General features: G+C 47.1%; 5 protein-coding genes across 7 annotated transcripts; 3 read left to right on the top strand and 2 right to left on the bottom strand.

Annotated features, from left to right (window-relative positions):
• The first annotated feature begins 524 nt into the window (after positions 1-524).
• On the top strand, positions 525-2155 carry LOC119557246 (thioredoxin, mitochondrial). The gene is made up of 2 exons (XM_037869932.1): positions 525-887; positions 1668-2155. The coding sequence occupies exons 1-2, from the start codon at positions 696-698 to the stop codon at positions 1962-1964; spliced, it is 489 nt and encodes a 162-aa protein (XP_037725860.1). The 5' UTR covers positions 525-695; the 3' UTR covers positions 1965-2155.
• On the bottom strand, positions 2151-5683 carry LOC119557226 (5'-AMP-activated protein kinase catalytic subunit alpha-2). 2 transcript variants are annotated; one of them, XM_037869908.1, is made up of 3 exons: positions 5484-5683; positions 5023-5346; positions 2151-4504 (listed from the first exon to the last, which is right to left on the bottom strand). In XM_037869908.1, exons 2-3 carry the CDS (start codon positions 5299-5301, stop codon positions 3038-3040), a joined length of 1746 nt encoding a protein of 581 aa, XP_037725836.1. In that variant the 5' UTR covers positions 5302-5346; positions 5484-5683; the 3' UTR covers positions 2151-3037. The 2 variants fall into 2 exon arrangements, with proteins under 2 accessions (XP_037725836.1, XP_037725835.1); XM_037869907.1 differs by having other exon boundaries at positions 5023-5351; positions 5484-5682.
• A 2853-nt stretch (positions 5684-8536) lies between these two features.
• Positions 8537-12384, bottom strand: LOC119557233 (sex-lethal homolog). Of its 2 annotated transcripts, XM_037869915.1 has the most exons (7): positions 12247-12384; positions 11411-11560; positions 10970-11317; positions 10650-10757; positions 10390-10571; positions 8778-9409; positions 8537-8678 (listed from the first exon to the last, which is right to left on the bottom strand). In XM_037869915.1, the coding sequence occupies exons 2-7, from the start codon at positions 11471-11473 to the stop codon at positions 8662-8664; spliced, it is 1350 nt and encodes a 449-aa protein (XP_037725843.1). In that variant the 5' UTR covers positions 11474-11560; positions 12247-12384; the 3' UTR covers positions 8537-8661. The 2 variants fall into 2 exon arrangements, with proteins under 2 accessions (XP_037725843.1, XP_037725842.1); XM_037869914.1 differs by having other exon boundaries at positions 8660-9409.
• A 1376-nt stretch (positions 12385-13760) lies between these two features.
• LOC119556130 (zinc finger protein ZPR1) lies at positions 13761-15455 on the top strand. Its single transcript, XM_037868019.1, has 2 exons — positions 13761-14515; positions 14579-15455. Exons 1-2 carry the CDS (start codon positions 13834-13836, stop codon positions 15277-15279), a joined length of 1383 nt encoding a protein of 460 aa, XP_037723947.1. The 5' UTR covers positions 13761-13833; the 3' UTR covers positions 15280-15455.
• Positions 15456-15571: 116 nt separating this feature from the next.
• LOC119556136 lies at positions 15572-16135 on the top strand. The gene is made up of 2 exons (XM_037868028.1): positions 15572-15730; positions 15799-16135. The coding sequence occupies exon 2, from the start codon at positions 15808-15810 to the stop codon at positions 16039-16041; it is 234 nt and encodes a 77-aa protein (XP_037723956.1). The 5' UTR covers positions 15572-15730; positions 15799-15807; the 3' UTR covers positions 16042-16135.
• Positions 16136-16289: the final 154 nt, after the last annotated feature.

Genomic DNA, 16289 nt, shown 5'->3' with positions numbered 1-16289 from the left:
GGGACTGGATTGTTGTTAAATAAATAAAAATGCAAATGTTCCATTACAAATATTGAAAACTTAAGATAACTTAACAGAATAGAAGTATTTGATTGTCTCTTAAAGCTATTAACTATTTATTTGATTTGAATTTTATAGACTGTTTAAATTAGTGATGTTAGTCTTATAAATTTATGATCAAAACCTATAAAATTATCAGAGAAACTTTTAGTAAAGAGAAAATCAATTCAAAATATCTCCTGCGCCATAACTTTTAAAATGTATAATATTATTAAATAAACTTCCACCAAAGAATTTTAAAAGCGGAAAGTTAGTTTTTAACTAATAATTTACTGATATCAAGTAAATAAAGTCACATAAGGTAATTATTTATTTTCAGAATTTATACTTTTATAATTAAAACGATTTCAATATTTGACCTATATTTTCTAGCTAGTTTCAGCGCCTCGAGGAGCTGCATACCGCCAGGTGGCAACGCCGCGCAAGCGCCAGTGTTGCACAGCGCTGGCATTCCATCCGCAGTTTATAAACAAACATTGAAACGCACACGCAGTATACACACGGAAAAAACTATTTAAACACCCAAGCGCCGCAATCTAATCGTTGCGAATCCCCGTGTGTTCCGCATCCGCAACCACATCCACAACCGCCCCCCCCCCCCCCGCACCGAAACAGCCCCAGTAACGCAGTCCACAATGCTGAAGATCGCCGCCGAGGGAATAGCGCCACGTCTGGCTGCCTGTTGCTCCATCGGAGCCACCAGTGCCCAGAGCAGCTGCCAAAGGATTGCCCCGCAGGCGGCCAAGGCCACCCAGAAGTACCTGTCGCAGTCGCAGCCCCTCCACAAGATGCTGGTCATCAAGGATCACTACGAGTTCGATCAGAAGGTGAGTCAGGATTATGCAATGGAAGGGGGAAGCGGGTGCGGGAATGGGAATGGAAATGGGAAATGACCTTGCTACGTTGCTGTTGGCGTACGTGATTGCTTTCCCGTGGGGGGGGGCAGGGGCGTAGGAGGCGGAAGGGGTTGGTGGTGGATCCACCCCATGACGCACTTGGCCATGGACCCGACCCGTGGCCAAACATGTGTGTGCGCACACTCGCCCCTTTGCTTGTTTTTGTTTGTCCGTGTGGCTCGTGTATGCAAATGAGGCCCCCCCCAAAAAACATTGCATACCGGTTTGAACCCCTTTTAGCCAGTTGGGGGAGCCAGCTGCAGAAGATCCACCAGCATATCGCTCCACACTTCCCCTCTTTAGTTTATCAATTGCAGGTGGATTAGGCAAGATAAGAAGAGGGTGCCTCTTGTTCTATTAGAAAGTAACTACATCATATAGTATATAGTATTCGCTAGCTTCAGCAGTAGCCTTTATTTGCCATCCCCCCTATAACTTGAAGAATAAATATGGTTATCTGAAAGTGACAGGAATTTATATGTACCAATATGGCAGGCAAAACTACAAGATGAATCATTGCGAATGTCATGACGTTATGCCTATAAGTAAACTGATCAAGTATGACGTTATGTGCATGACCTTAAAATAATAATATGATGGGTTCCTAGGAAATACTCCACTGCAATCTGTAAACACTTTTAAACAATGCTAAATTTATTAGCAATTTGCATATATACCATCAATTCTAATCCCCTATCCTCAATTCCACAGGTCATCAACAGCGACAACCCGGTGATCGTGAACTTCCACGCCGAATGGTGCGATCCCTGCAAGATACTCACGCCCAAGATGCTCGAGCTGCTGGAGAACTCGAACGAGATCGACCTGGCGGTCATCGATGTGGAGACGAACCTGGATCTCGTCGAGACCTTCGAGGTGAAGGCCGTGCCCGCTGTGTTGGCCTTCAGGAATGGCGTCGTCGTGGACAAGTTCATCGGCCTGGTGGACGCCAACAGCATTGAGACGCTCATTGACAAACTGAAGCGGAAGCAGCAGCAGAAACAGTAGTTAAATGAAGGGAGAATGGGTGGATTAGATGAGATCTGGGATCTGCAACTGGGAGGTCATGATTTTACAAAAAAAACGAAACGGGAGACTGTTACTGCGATACAGCCCAATGTCGAGGCGGGAATTGCAATCATTGATGCTGAGTGTGCACAAAATACTTTAATATGCAATAAAAACTAATCTTACTTTAATGGTTTAGAATATTAATGGATCGCTTTATTGTGGTTTATTTATACAGATACATAAAACTCGCTGGCCCAAATCTGGTTATCTAGTTACAATCCAAACAACATGCCCCAGACAAGGTGCCGATTACAATTCTCGTTAGGCGTAATACAAATAGACGTACACATACGGTATGGATTCTCGGGTAAAATAATATAACTCAACATTGTATATATATAAACAAAGAAATCGATATAGAAACAGAACAGAGGCGGTTCGAAGTCCGCCGACCGATCGGTGCGATTTTGGGGTGGCGGAACCTACAAACTTACGACTAACCGGAAGCGGAAATGGATGCGGCAAAAGCGGGTAACGGTAGCATATCAGCGGTTACGGCCGGCGGGCGTCCGAATTCAAAAACATTTTATTCAGAATACACAGCCGCACAAAGGGAAGCTGGGGTCGGAGTTCGAGTGTTATATAGTTAAAAAGCTATTCAGTCCTGCCACCGTTTTTTTTTTAATGGGTTCTCCTTGATTTCTTTACCGAATTGCACATTTTCGAAAAACTACATTTGCAATGTTACATTTTTCCAATTTTAATAAAATATATGAACGGCAACAGGGCTTCTTGTGCATGCAATTTGTTGTGCATCTAATTCTATTCAATAGGGTTCGAGAAGCGGACAAAGGGCATATTCCGCATCGGAATCAGCTGTGGTTGTGTCGAATCTTAGAACTTGGTCAAGTGATTGAAACCCCAAACTCCATGCCTCCGCAGCTTTCCTTTGTGGGACTGTGTCATCCGGGTGTGGTCTTGGTCAATCCTCAGGGCGGTCCGAGATGGCAGATCGCCAACCGAGAAGATCCCATCGAATCCGCTGCGGCCGACGGCGGTCACCGGGCTTCTCAGCGCGCCAGCTGGATGATCAGGGCGGCGCACATCTCGAAGAACTCCATGGTATGGTGTCCGGTCGGCTGCAGCGGCATCACACCGGACACGCTAAGCGGCGGCGGCGTGAGGCTCTCCATGATGACGTCGTCGCCCTGCTCGACCTCGTCATTGGTTAGCGACTTGAAATCGAGCAGATAGCTCTTGGCGTCCACCTGGTACAGCTGCAGCGACATTTTCGAGAACTTGCCCGTCTTTACGTTCTGTCGTCGCACGCGCACATGGTACGGATTGATGATCTTCCACTCGTAGCTGAGGGCCTTCATGGCCCGGTACACCTCCAGCATTATATCGTTCGGCTTGCTCTGCGACCGAATGCCCAGATGCCACTTGGCGCGCTTGATGGGCGTGCCGCCGCGAGCCGTCTTCTCCGGGAACGCACCGCCACCCGACGTCTGCACGGACATGGCCAGCTGGCGCTCCCTCATCGGAGCAATCCGCTCCGGATGCGGCCGGATGGTGCTGCTAGGCGTGCCGCCCGAGGCCGGTGGCACGGGCGTGGCCGTCCCAGAGCTGGCTGCAGTGCCTCCGCCCACAGTCACGGTGGCCAGCGGTGTCTGGTTGTCCAGCGACGACTGGTGGGGAACGGGCGGTGGCGGCGGCGGCGGTGGCGAGCCGGCCACAAAAAAGTTGTTGATCTCGTTTATCTGGTTGGCCGCATCGTCGGCGAATCGCTTGTTGTCGATGATCAGATGGTAGGCGATGGCCAGCTGATCGTGCGGATCGCCGCTGAGCAGCGAGTTATGCACCTCGGTCTCCTTGACGCCGAACTTGGTGCAGACCTCGGCCACCGCATAGGTGTCGATCACATTGGAGTCCTGCTCGATGGACGAGGGAAAGAGGTAGGCGGGCAGATCCTTCTGGAACCACTCGTGCTTCTTGATCTCCTCGATGTTGGCCCGCTTGAGGGGATCGACCTGCAGCATCTGGCACACCAGATTAACCACCTGCTTGTTGAGGTACTCGGGTATCGGGAAGATGCCCGACTTGATCTTCCGGAACAGCGTGGGCACGTGCTCGTCATCGAAGGGCAGAGTGCCGCACAGCAGGGCGTAAAGGATAACGCCGCACGACCAGATGTCCACCTCGGGTCCGGCGTACAGCTTGCCGGAGATCACCTCGGGCGCTGCATAGTTGGGCGAGCCGCACGAGGTGCGAAGAAACTCGCCGTCGAGCATCATGTTCGAGAGCCCAAAGTCAGCGATCTTCACGTGCATGTTGTGGTCGAGCAGCAGGTTCTCCGGCTTCAGGTCCCGATGAACGATCATATGCCGATGACAGTAGTCCACGCCCGAGATGATCTGCTGGAAGAAGCGGCGCGCCTGGTGCTCCTGCAGCTTGCCGTGCTTTACGATATAGTCGAACAGCTCGCCGCCGCTCACATACTCCATGATCATGAAGATGTCCGAGGGCGTGGATATGACCTTTGGGGGGGTAACAAAGTGGGTTATTATTTAATGGCAGTTGTATTATTGGTTGTAGTCCCTCAGTCCCGATTTGATCATTTAAAAACTATTATAAAGTAAAGAATGTTTGGGTTTTAAGCTTCTGTTTAAGTTAGGAACCTATATAACCAAGAATCAATCGTCTTTCTTGAAGGGTATTCCCAACTTCGCTCTCACAAAGAGGCTCTTGTTCTGTTATTTGTTTATTTGAATCGTGTTTATTTTGTTTTCTGGCCAACGGCCTTGTCATCAGCAAACTACTGCCCCAGTTTCTGCGGTAACTCCAGGAACCCTTCGCTGCCCTGGTCTTTGGTATCTGTTTACCCTGGTCAATGACCAGGATGACGAGAAAACTCATTGTTTGTACTGAGGATCGTATTTCCGTTGTACGATTCGGTAAAGTAATCAATTGATTGTTACTGTTTATGGTCAAGTGTATACTTTGTAGGGCGGAGTCCCCATATATATGTATGTGGAATGCCTAACTGCTGGCTCACCTGGTACAACTTGATGATGTGCGGATGACGGAAGAGCTTTAGGTTCTGAATCTCTCGCCGGATCTTGCCCACAACGTCCAGGCTCTTGATCTTCTGCCGGTTGAGTATCTTGACGGCCACCTTCACCCGGGTGATCTGATGCTCGCCGATCTTCACCTTGCCAAAGGTCCCGGTGCCCAGGGTGGCGCCCAGCAGGTAATGACCGATCTTGACCAGCGGCTGCCCATTGGCGCTGCCGGCGGCCACCGCCTCAGCGGCCGCTGCCCTCATCTGGGGCATCTCGACCTGGTAGCTCCTGGTTGGTGGGCAGGTGCTGCTCCACTGCTGCGCTGTAGGGGAGTGGATTGTTGGGTGGTGGTTTTCAGAGGGTGGAGGAGGAGTGGAGGGGAAGGTCGTTATCGTTTATTGCGTAGTGTAAGTCCGCTGAATCAACAGAAGAGTACGGAGTATAGAACACTTACGTTACGTTCTTCCTGCCCGCAGTGCCACCTCGTCCGGATGCGGATGTGGTGTGTTGGTGCTTGGCAATGTGTGTGTGTGTGCTGGTGATGATTTCCTGGTTTTTAGTTTCGTCCGCGGCAACGAGAATCTGCTTTCCGTTTCGCTTGGCTTTTCTTCGCGTTTTGGCTTTGCTTATTTAATTGACATTGGAAGGCGCTGGCGCTTCCAACAACAGTCATTCCAGCAGCTGATTCGCATCCCCTCTCTTTCTTGCCTTCCAGTGCCTATCGATAGCCTTTGGCTATCGGCAATCGGCTATCGACTATAGCCAGGGCTGCACAGCAATACGGCGCGGGCAATTCAAAAATTGTTAGATTGTCTGTGTGGCTAAAAGTGAAAATATCTGAAATAATTCATATCAGTCGAAAAGCGAGCGAAAAGCCAAGCCTATTCAGTGTGCCTAATTCAAAACTCATTGATCTCCAATTGAAAGGGAAAACATGGCCGCATTGTGATTAAAACACACATTTATTACACCAACATGATTTTGTAAAGGGCTCTTTGGCTTGGACACTGAAAATACATCAAATACACCTAGTACACCGAGGAAATATTATAATTTGCTTGATTCAATCCAATAGCAGGAAATGCCTCTGTGTGTGTGTGTGTGTGTTTTAAGTGTCTGATTAAAGTGTACATTCAACATTCAAATATCAATTTATCAAGAATACGACCCTAAAAATTCTCATAGATTTATCATAAAATTCAGTTTTCAGTTTGTTCACAAATATGTGTGTATATGTCTAAATTTGTAAGTTTTTGGTTTTTCGTTTTTCATTTTTCATTTTTTTTTTAGTAAAAGGTTGCCACAGCTCCTTGGTTTCACCTTTCGAATGGGCCCGCTTAAGGACTAATAAAGTTATATATTTGTGTAAATACGTAATATGTGGATATTTAGCTAGGCAAAATAACAAATATTTGGCTATTTGCTTAGCCTAACATCAATGTACAATATATATCAACTGTAAGCTCCACTCCGCACTGCACTCAACATTTTTACGTGCTGACTGTACTGCTCATCTGTATCTTCTCTCTCGCTCTCTTTCGCCTGCGCTGCCATCGTGCCGTCTCGCTCGCAGGCTCAAGAATTCAATTTGTGTTTAGTTTATTATCAATTAACTTTAGAATTTAAAGTTTAAATACATGTATTTCGGTATTTTCTTTCGCGAGTTATGTTTATTCTGAAAAAAAAAACGTTACCTTAACTATATATGTATGATAATGCTACGAGACTAGGTTTTACGTTTAGAGATTATGAATATATATATAAAAAAAAAAATTGGGACTTTCGGTGTCCCACCGGTATGCTGGTTGGAAAATTTCAAGTTTATTTCATATTCAGCGATCATCTTGTCGAGTTTCTGTTGGAGGTTTACGGCAAATCGGGTGTTTATACATTCATATATATTATCTAATATATAGTTTGTTTGTTTAGTGTAGAGTGTTGTGTATTTGGGTTGTTGGTTATACATCAATAATTTATTTATTATTTAGTAAAAAGCAAGTGCCGCGAACGAACCCTTGTTCTTCTTGTTGTAGTTTTTCTTAAAAGTCTACAAATTAACCATCTATTCAGAGCAAGCCGTCCGATGTCCGTGGGGTGTCTATATATCTATATATCCGTTTGTCCGTAAGTCTGTCCGTGTCGCAGTGTCCGGCCGTAACCGGAAAAGCCGCCGTACTCTAGGGTTAAGGTAAGTTATGTTTCCGTTTTTTGTCGCGGTTTAAATTGCGGATTACTTTTGCATTTGCGTTTGGGGTTTTTGTTTTGTATGCTCCTCATACAAATTCATTGGAATTGTTTCTTACTTTGCATAGAAATTCGCATCGTAGTGCATATATATTTTATGTTTTTTTTTTTCTTTCTCGAAATCATCTAATCGTGCAATCAAGGATTCGACTCCGACCGTCTTTATATGTGTGTGTTTGTGGTTTGGGGATTTTGTGTGTGGGGTTTGTGTACTTTGGAACATTATTTCTTACAACTTATTACACGCTATGCATCATCAACTTTGCTTGGCTAAAATCTATGTCTGTGATAGTGTTCTTTCGGGTCGGTTTCTGTTCATGCCTGCCGTGCATCTCGTATTTGCCGCCTCCTGCTGCCAATGCTTGGATTTGCTATTCCTGGCCAGAGTATATTTTTGGATATAATATATATTATATATAGTATAGCCTCAACCGATCCTGGCTCTCGACATGGATATACATATATGATATATGGGTAACAACATACATACATACACATAGAGAGTAACAGAGAGAGCGAGAGAGTTCTGGCTACTATTGGATATTGAATATTGATTGAATATTGATATTTTAGTTTTGGCTTATATCTTCATCTTAATCTTCATCTTCTTCTTCATCTTCATCTTCAACTTCATCTTCAACTTCATCTTCTTTTTTTCTCTTCCAATTCGACTCGATCTATTTTCATTCGGAGCTGCCACCGCCTGCGCGCCCGTTCTCTTCGCCACGTCCGCCGCCCAGTCCACCTGCCCCGCCAGTCCATTATTCCTCGCCGTAGCCGTCGCCGTCGTCTCCATCTGCCAACGATGCACTGCTCATTTGGGCAATCAATGTCATGGCATCCGTGACATCCATGGTATCCTCTGGCATCACCGGCTCCTGCTCCTGGTAGCTCACATAAACGAGTCCCAGGGCACACAACTCGCCGTTGGCCGTATCGTAGTAGGTGACCGAATTGACCACATCCTCGTTATTGTTATAGTAGTGCATGGCCTCATCCATGGGGACGGGATGTGAAATGGTTGAGGGATCTGCATCGGAAATGGGTACCAACATGGTTGTTGATTCGGTAGTTATTGGAACGGACACGGCCAACACAGCTGGATAGGCCGTAATTGTTGCCGGCGGATTGGAGGTGGCGACGGCCGATGGATAGGTGGCGACTGGGAAGTAGACCGGCACTAGGTAGTCGGAGGAGTTGGATTGGGTTAATATCTGGTCGTAGCTATTCTGGTGACCGACGACGGGCGGTGGTTCGTACTGAATCTGCTGAATCTGCTGGCGCAGTTGCTCTGGTTGTTCTTGTTGGGGCTGTGGCGAGTGCCATTGCCTACGGGATGCGGCTGGCTGGGGAATCGGCTGCAAATCGGCAATGGCAGCATGAACACTTCACCTGTGAGATGCAGCTAATATCGTGTAAAGAAATTAATGGCGTTTTTAGATAAATTTCTGTGCATGGTTATATGGATGCGGTTTTTGAGATCGTGTTGTTCTATTTGATCTACCTCTGTGCGCCATGTGGTGGAAGCCACCACCGCCACCGCCTCCATTGCCACCGCCGCCTCCACCACCACCACCGCCGCCGCCACCACCACCGCCGCCGCCACCATGGATGGGCATGCCCATGCCCATGCCCATTCCCATGTTCACGCCCATGCCCATGTTCATGCCCATCGGGTGCATTTGCTGCATGTGGTGTGGATGCGGACCGCCCATGTTGTTGTGGTGGTGATTGTTGTTGTTGTGGTTGTTGTTGTTGTGATGGTGGTTATTGTGGTGATTGTTGTTGTGGTTGTTGGGATGGTGGTGCTGCATATGGTGCAGCGGCGGATGGTGATGCGGATGCTGGTGCGGATGCTGTTGCTGTTGGTGATGCGGCGGCATATGCGGATTATGGTGGTTGTTGTGATGGTGGTTATTATGGTGATGCGGCGGCTGCATCGGTCCACCGGGACCCATGTGCGGCGGGCCACCGCCTCCACCACCGTTGCCACCTCCGATCTGGGACATAAACTGGGCCGCCTTGGCCTTGCCATGCTCCTCCGCGAGTCGCACCCAGATTGGCTGCGATCCGCCCTCCGGCACCGTGTTGTTCAAAGCCTTGATCGCCTCCTGAGCCTCCTCGCGCTTGTTGTAGCTGCAAGTGAGAGATAATAGCTTTAGAATGGGTAACTAACTTAAGCGTCACAGTAATTGTAGGTTGAAAGTGATCAAGACAATACATTGATGCACATAGAAATAAAAAACACTTGGGTATGTGAAAGTACATATCGATCATATACTATATGAAAAACTATTTTTGCTTTATTGATATAGAACAGAATATGTATATATTTAATCATCATCATTAATACACACGAGAAATGCAAAAGTTTTGATCGCTTTGCAATAAGACACACGATACTTGAAAACTTTAAATGCGTTTATCTCGAAATTCTATTCTATGAAATAGGTCACTCTTCTAGTGATATTAAAAATTGAGATGCAATTTAGTTTTTTAAAAGATCTGTTTATCTAATTTTTAATTTTGTACAGAAATTTAAACAACACTTGCAAGATCTAAAATATATTATAAAATATTGCCACACTGAAACCCCTTTTTTCCTCGTCATGGTAAGCAAAAAGTAGTTTTTAAACGTAAAAAACGTATGAAATGTTTCAATTTAAAACGAACTTTTTTAGCACTTATAAATTGAGAAGTTTTTAAGCCCAAAAATCCGAACGCGAACTCGGAGGTTTAAGCCTACTCTTAATTAATAATAATTAATTGGCATCACAATATTTTTTATCATAATACTTTGTAACTCATTGTTCTTTTTTAAGATTAAAAGCGCATAAGCACAGCATAAAGTTGCTACGTTGCACTAGTTTAAATGTCACTATTCTATACCACTTATATTTTTACACTGAAACTATTTCACAAGCAAATCGGAAAGCGCACTTTTGTTGGATGAGCACTGATTTCAATCAAAATAGGTGATCCGGAAATCGAAGTGTAATTTTCCTGCATAAATCTGGGCCAACCTGGATGCTAAATCGGAAACGTTGACCTATATTTCGATCACCTCGTAGCTCGTATCCCGATTCTCAATTCCCAATTCCCATAACCATACTCACCGCACAAAAGCAACGCCACGCGGGCGTCCAGTGAGCTTGTCCCTTAGGATGTTACGCTGGACAATCAGGCCGAAGGGCGAGAAGATGCGGTCGAGCATGTCGTCGTTGATGTTCCGCGATAGGTTGATGACGTACAGATTGGTATCCTTGATGGACTGCCCACCAGGTCGGGCATACGAGACCTGTGTGCGGGTAGCAACAACAAAAAAAGAAGAGAGTCATACACGGGAGGCATACGAAGGGGATGCAAACGAACCCACCTTTAATCGCTTGTTGCGCACATAGAAGCCGTTCAGCTTCTGGATGGCGTCCTCCGAGTCCGACTCCGTTTTGTAGTCCACGAAGCCGTAGCCGAAACTATATCCGGTCTGCACCGTGGGCGTTCATGGAAGAGGAAAGAGGTGGAAGTGGAGAGGCGTGGGTGAGCATCCAGATTCGTGTGTATGCAACGTGCGACAGGGATGGCACCTGTGACGTGCAGTTCACCCAGGCCTGGTAACCCATGGCAACCAGCCCACCTGGAAAACCAGGCGACCTGGGGACCTGGTGACCGAATGCCCAGGTGAAACCGAGCTCTTACCTTAAAGTCGCGCATTATCTTGCAGGTGTTGATGGGCCCGCAGCCGCTGAAAAGGTTGTACAGCTCCCGATCGGTCATGTCCTGGGGCAAATAGTTGATGATCAGATTGGTGGCACTGGTGCGGTCCATTTGCTGCTGCTGCTGCTGCTGTTGCTGCTGCTGCTGCTGCTGGCTGGAGCTGTTATTGCCATCGTTGCCCTGGCCATTGTTCTGCTCCTCATCGCCGGACTGCTCCTGGTTATCGCCATCGTTGTTACCATCACCATCACCGTCCTCCTGCTGCATGTTGCCATTGCTGTCCTCGTCCTCGTCGGTGCCCTCATCACGGCCCACATTGTCGGTGGACTCCTGCAGCAAGGGAAAGGCAGGGGGGGTGAAAAATAGATAGAGGATATGAAAATCAGGACATGAAAATCTGGGTTCTTGGGCCAGAAAACCCACCTCCAAGTCGGATGACTGCTCGTTGTCGTGTTCCTGGCCCTGCATATTCTCCGAATTGGACATCTCCTGCGATTTCAGCCTTCAATAGCTTCTGTTTACCTGGAGTTTTTTAGTTTTAATGCGTTTTTGCGTCGCAGTTCGCGCCACAAGCTGCAACGATAGAAAGAGAGGGCAAATCAATTAGCTGTTAGGCTGCAGAAGTCAATTTTTTAGGAGTTTCGTGCGAGCTGAAGACCGTGTTGCGCGACTGCAGGATGCGGATTGAGCGCAGCTCTGGACTCAGGAGCTCAGGAGCCCAGGACTCCGGACTCGGGACTCCCGGAACTGCAGCGCGCTCCTCTCGGCAAAAGCCGAATATGTGTGTCTACATCTCGGGGCAGCCGAGTGGCCAAGCAGAGCGAGCGGGATGGCGCGAGATTAGCTGGAAAGTGGATGCACCGCGTTGCACCGACGACGACGATGACGACGTCGACGTCGACGACGACCCCTGCTGGGCGCCCGGGAATTTTGTGTCCCGGGAAAACCCAGTGCAGGCCAAGGGCTCCCGGCTGCCTGCAAAACTAAAATAAACAACAAAAAAAACAACGCTACTGGAAGCAAAAAAAAAAAAAAAACGATACCAACACGAAGTGCACTCATACTTGCGCACTCGCACAAACACGCACACGCACACACGTACACGGGCAGCAGTGTGTCAGTGTTAGTTGGCTTGGGGCACCATGCAGGCTGAAAAAAAGCAACACGGAAAATGCGTGGAAAACGCGGCGACCGCACGGGAAAACCATCGGGGAGCCCGGAAAACTCTCGGCGCAGCACGGCAAACGCACAATACTCACTTTTCAGCAAACAGCTTAACAAACTGCACCGGAAAACAGCGGTTTTTGTGCACTTTTCCTCAAGAAACGCTAATGCGGCAGAGGTGGAGAATCAGCGATGGACCTATCGATGCTGCGATGATTTTTCTTCACCTCCACCCATCGATTGGCGTTGCGACTATCGATATTTGGCAGTGCCAGTGGAGTACACTGCAGGAAAAGCGAAATGTCTTTGACTTTCTCCTTTGAAATTTCGAATTGGGATATATTGGTAGCAGGAGGAACATTTCCCAAAATCAAAAGTTTGAATAATAATACAAAATGTGTTTTTAGGCTATACTATTTGTTTTTATTTATATTTATTTTGTACTGGTGGCATAATAATAGATAACTTAATAGTACAGTTACTGGCAGTCTTTAAAGATTTCACATAGTTGAACGTGCATATTTTTCATCTCAGTCAAATACGGTAAGACCATTGGGTTAAGACCAACACGTGTTTCGGCGGACATTTCATTTATGATAATATCTAACCTTTCCATCAACACCTGTTGTTCTCTAAACATTGAATTCCATGTAATATCTCCTTTAACTGGTGAGTTTGATTTTAATTTTATATCTCCATTGATTGGCGACACTGATTCAAATTTAATATCTTGTTTAATTGGTGAAATTGCTTCCAATTTAATTTTTTTTGCAACCGGTGAAGTGAATTTTAGTTTAATATCCCCCGTTTTCGGGGAGCCGGTTGAGGTATCCTTTTCCAATAGGTTCAGGTTTTTAGCGAATTCCGTCTTAGTTTCAACGAGAACATTCTTGGTTTTTGTAAAGACGTCGTCCCTAAAGTATTTATGTTCAATTTGCATTCCTCGAATGGAATGTTGAACTTGATTCTCTCCGGCGAAAAAAGTATCCCACAGCATTTCCAGTTTAGTTAGGCGCTCCTTATAATACCCAGGTTTCGATTTTCTTCCTCTGGGGTCTTTTTTGTAATTTCGAATGATGCTCTGAATCCGTTCGGCCAGTTCCAGTTGATCTGCCAGCAAGGAATTAATTGAAGCGACCATTTTAAGTTGACCAAACTTGCGCACTGGGTTGAGATAGAAATAATAAATTAAATGAGTTCACAACAAAGGATATCTTTGTACTGAAATTATTGGGATGAAAGGGGGCTTATATATTCCGTTTTGGGTTTTTTTAAAGATAAGTTTAGGTAAGTAAAATGTGGTAACATTGGTCAGGTAAGTCGTATTACCTGGATTAATATGCAGATGGGAAACAAGTAGGGGTTTTATGACGGTTTTAGAGGTCCTGGTGTAGGTGATCCAAATGGTAAAGTAATGATAATTTAGGTACGCTCTTTAATTTAGAAAAATTTGTGTGCAGAGCACATCCGCATCGCAGTGCGTTTCAAAGGAAAAGGATTTCTTAGCGCATTACGGCAGACACGAGAAGATTCTAGAACGAGCTTTTGAAAAACTCGACCAGTATATATACGGTATATTTAGGGAATTTTCTAAGTTTTACAGGGTGGTCACACCACACCACTCACGTTGCAAAAATATTCCCCTTTAATTGAAGCAAAAGCAGCTGGATAACTACCGAAACATGTCCACCGTAAGCGCCGCCACCGGCAGTAATGCCCCCAGTCCGCCGGAGGAGGCCTCTTCCGTCCGGCCGGAGCCGATTTTCCGGGAGATCAACGCAGAGCAGGCCGACGAAGTGGTCGAAATCGAGTCCGCCTGCATGAGATGCTTCGAAACGGGCATCACCCGGCTCCTGCCCACCAAGATACCCTTCTTCCGCGAGGTGGTTCTCATGTCCTTCAAGTGCGACCACTGCGGTCACATCAACAATGAGATGCAGTCGGCGTCTGAGATCCAGAAGTCCGGCATTCGCATCGAACTGCAGGTGCGGTCCGTTGCCGATCTCAATCGGCGGGTGGTGCGATCGGATAACTCCAGTATGAGCATACCGGAGGTGGAGCTGGAGATACCCGTGCAGTCGCAGAAGGGCGAGGTGACCACCGTCGAGGGCATCATCGAGCGGACGATAGCCGGCTTGTCGCAGGATCAGGAGAAGCGGCGCATCGATCATCCGGAGGCGGCTGCCTCCATTGACGACTTCATCGATCGATTGCGCCGCTTGAAGGAGATGTCCAAGCCCTTTCGCCTGCTCCTCGAGGACATCTCCGGCAATAGCTTTGTCGAGAATCCATTTGCCCCCGCCGCCGATCCGCAGCTAAAAACATCTTACTTTACCCGCAGCCGGCAGCAAGACGAGCAATTGGGTAAGAATCGGAGGTTCGCTAGGTAGCATTGTGCTATGGCCTACATTGCCAATTCTATTCCAGGCCTGTACGAGCAGAACCACGAGGAGCAACACCTGCTGAAGCCCATCGCCGAAGATTCGTGGCCCATCGAGAATCTGCACGGCGAGGTGCTGCAGTTCCCCACCAATTGTCCCAACTGTCAGGCGCCCTGCGAGACGAACATGAAGCTGACAAACATCCCGCACTTCAAGGAGGTGGTCATCATGGCCACCGTCTGCGGCTCCTGTGGTCACAAGACGAACGAGGTGAAGTCCGGCGGCGGTGTGGAGCCGCAGGGTATCCGCTTCCGGGTACAGATTGCCGGTAAAGAGGATCTGACACGTGATGTACTCAAGTCGGAAACGTGCAGCTTGTCCATCCCGGAGCTGGACTTGGAGGTGGGCCCGCACGCTCTGTGCGGACGCTTCACCACCGTTGAAGGCCTGCTGGTGGCCATGCGGGATCAGCTAGATGGCACCTTGTTCCGCGACTCGGCAGACGAGGCGGCAAAGAACCAGATGCAGCGATTCCTCGAAACCTTCGACGACGTGATGAACCTAAAGGAAGTGATAACGCTGGTGCTGGAAGATCCGGCTGGCAACACATATGTGCAATCACTCAGTGATGACGACGCTGAGCCGGATGGAAGGCTGACTGTGGAGCGGTACGATCGCTCCTTCGAGGACAACGAGGATCTGGGCTTGAATGATATGAAGACGGAGGGCTACGAGCAGGATGCGTGATGATTGGATCCTGGGTGTTGAACTCTGCATTTACACCAGCTTTAGTTGCATACGAATAGCGTCTAGGCAATAGCAGTTTTAATTCCAAGTCAAATCAATTTGTTTTTAATCCTTGATAATTATATTGTGAAAAATTAAAGGCTCCTTAAATAAAAATAAACTTTTTCATTTATTTATTTGTCGACTAACCTTTATTTCAAAATCATAACTATGAGTAATAAACCAATAAAATGAAATACAAAACCTACATCTAGTCAGGGTTCTAAAAAAAGTCAGTTGTTTCTTTTTAAAACTTTCGAAAAGTCTAGTTTAAAAAGCTTTTTTCCAATACTCAACATATCGAAATTTGGTCACCTGCAGCGATAACAACTATCGATAGTCAGCAGCCCAGTTGCCAGCTGTTTGGACTCCGTTTGTGTTGTGTAACTGAACTAAACGCGTTTAATTTTTGGTAAATATGCTATGCTTATTCAATTAACATACCAAGTGGACTAACAACGGGTTACCCCGATCCCGCAGAGCACCAAGATGTCCGCATCCGCTGCCCGAGGCTCCACGTCGCTGCTGAAGCGCGCCTGGAACGAGATTCCGGACATCGTCGGCGGATCCGCCTTGGCCCTCGCCGGGATCGTGATGGCCACCATCGGAGTGGCCAACTACTACGCCAAGGACGGCGACAACAGGCGCTACAAGCTTGGCTACGTCGTCTTCCGCCACGATGACCCGCGCGCCCAGAAAGTCCGCGACGACGAGGACGACTAGAGGATCACCAACCCCCCCGAAAGTCGGGCTCATCTTTGATTTATTTGTTTACGCTATAGCTAAGTAAAACAAACAACTAAATGTACAGAAGGCAGTGTCCAGTGGTTCACCAATGGGGGATCCTTGCCGCTTCCCCTTATCTTCACTAGATCTAGATTCCACAGAGTTTGCAAAGGTTCCACAAGTCCACTTGATTTCATTAACTAGTCAACGAGAAACTCGGTTTATTAAGAGGATTCTCAAGATGT

Source organism: Drosophila subpulchrella, chromosome X, assembly GCF_014743375.2.
Source record: "Drosophila subpulchrella strain 33 F10 #4 breed RU33 chromosome X, RU_Dsub_v1.1 Primary Assembly, whole genome shotgun sequence".
Lineage (NCBI taxonomy): Eukaryota > Metazoa > Arthropoda > Insecta > Diptera > Drosophilidae > Drosophila > Drosophila subpulchrella.
The sequence above is the reverse complement of the archived record's forward strand: the minus strand, read 5'-3'. Positions and strand labels throughout refer to the sequence as shown.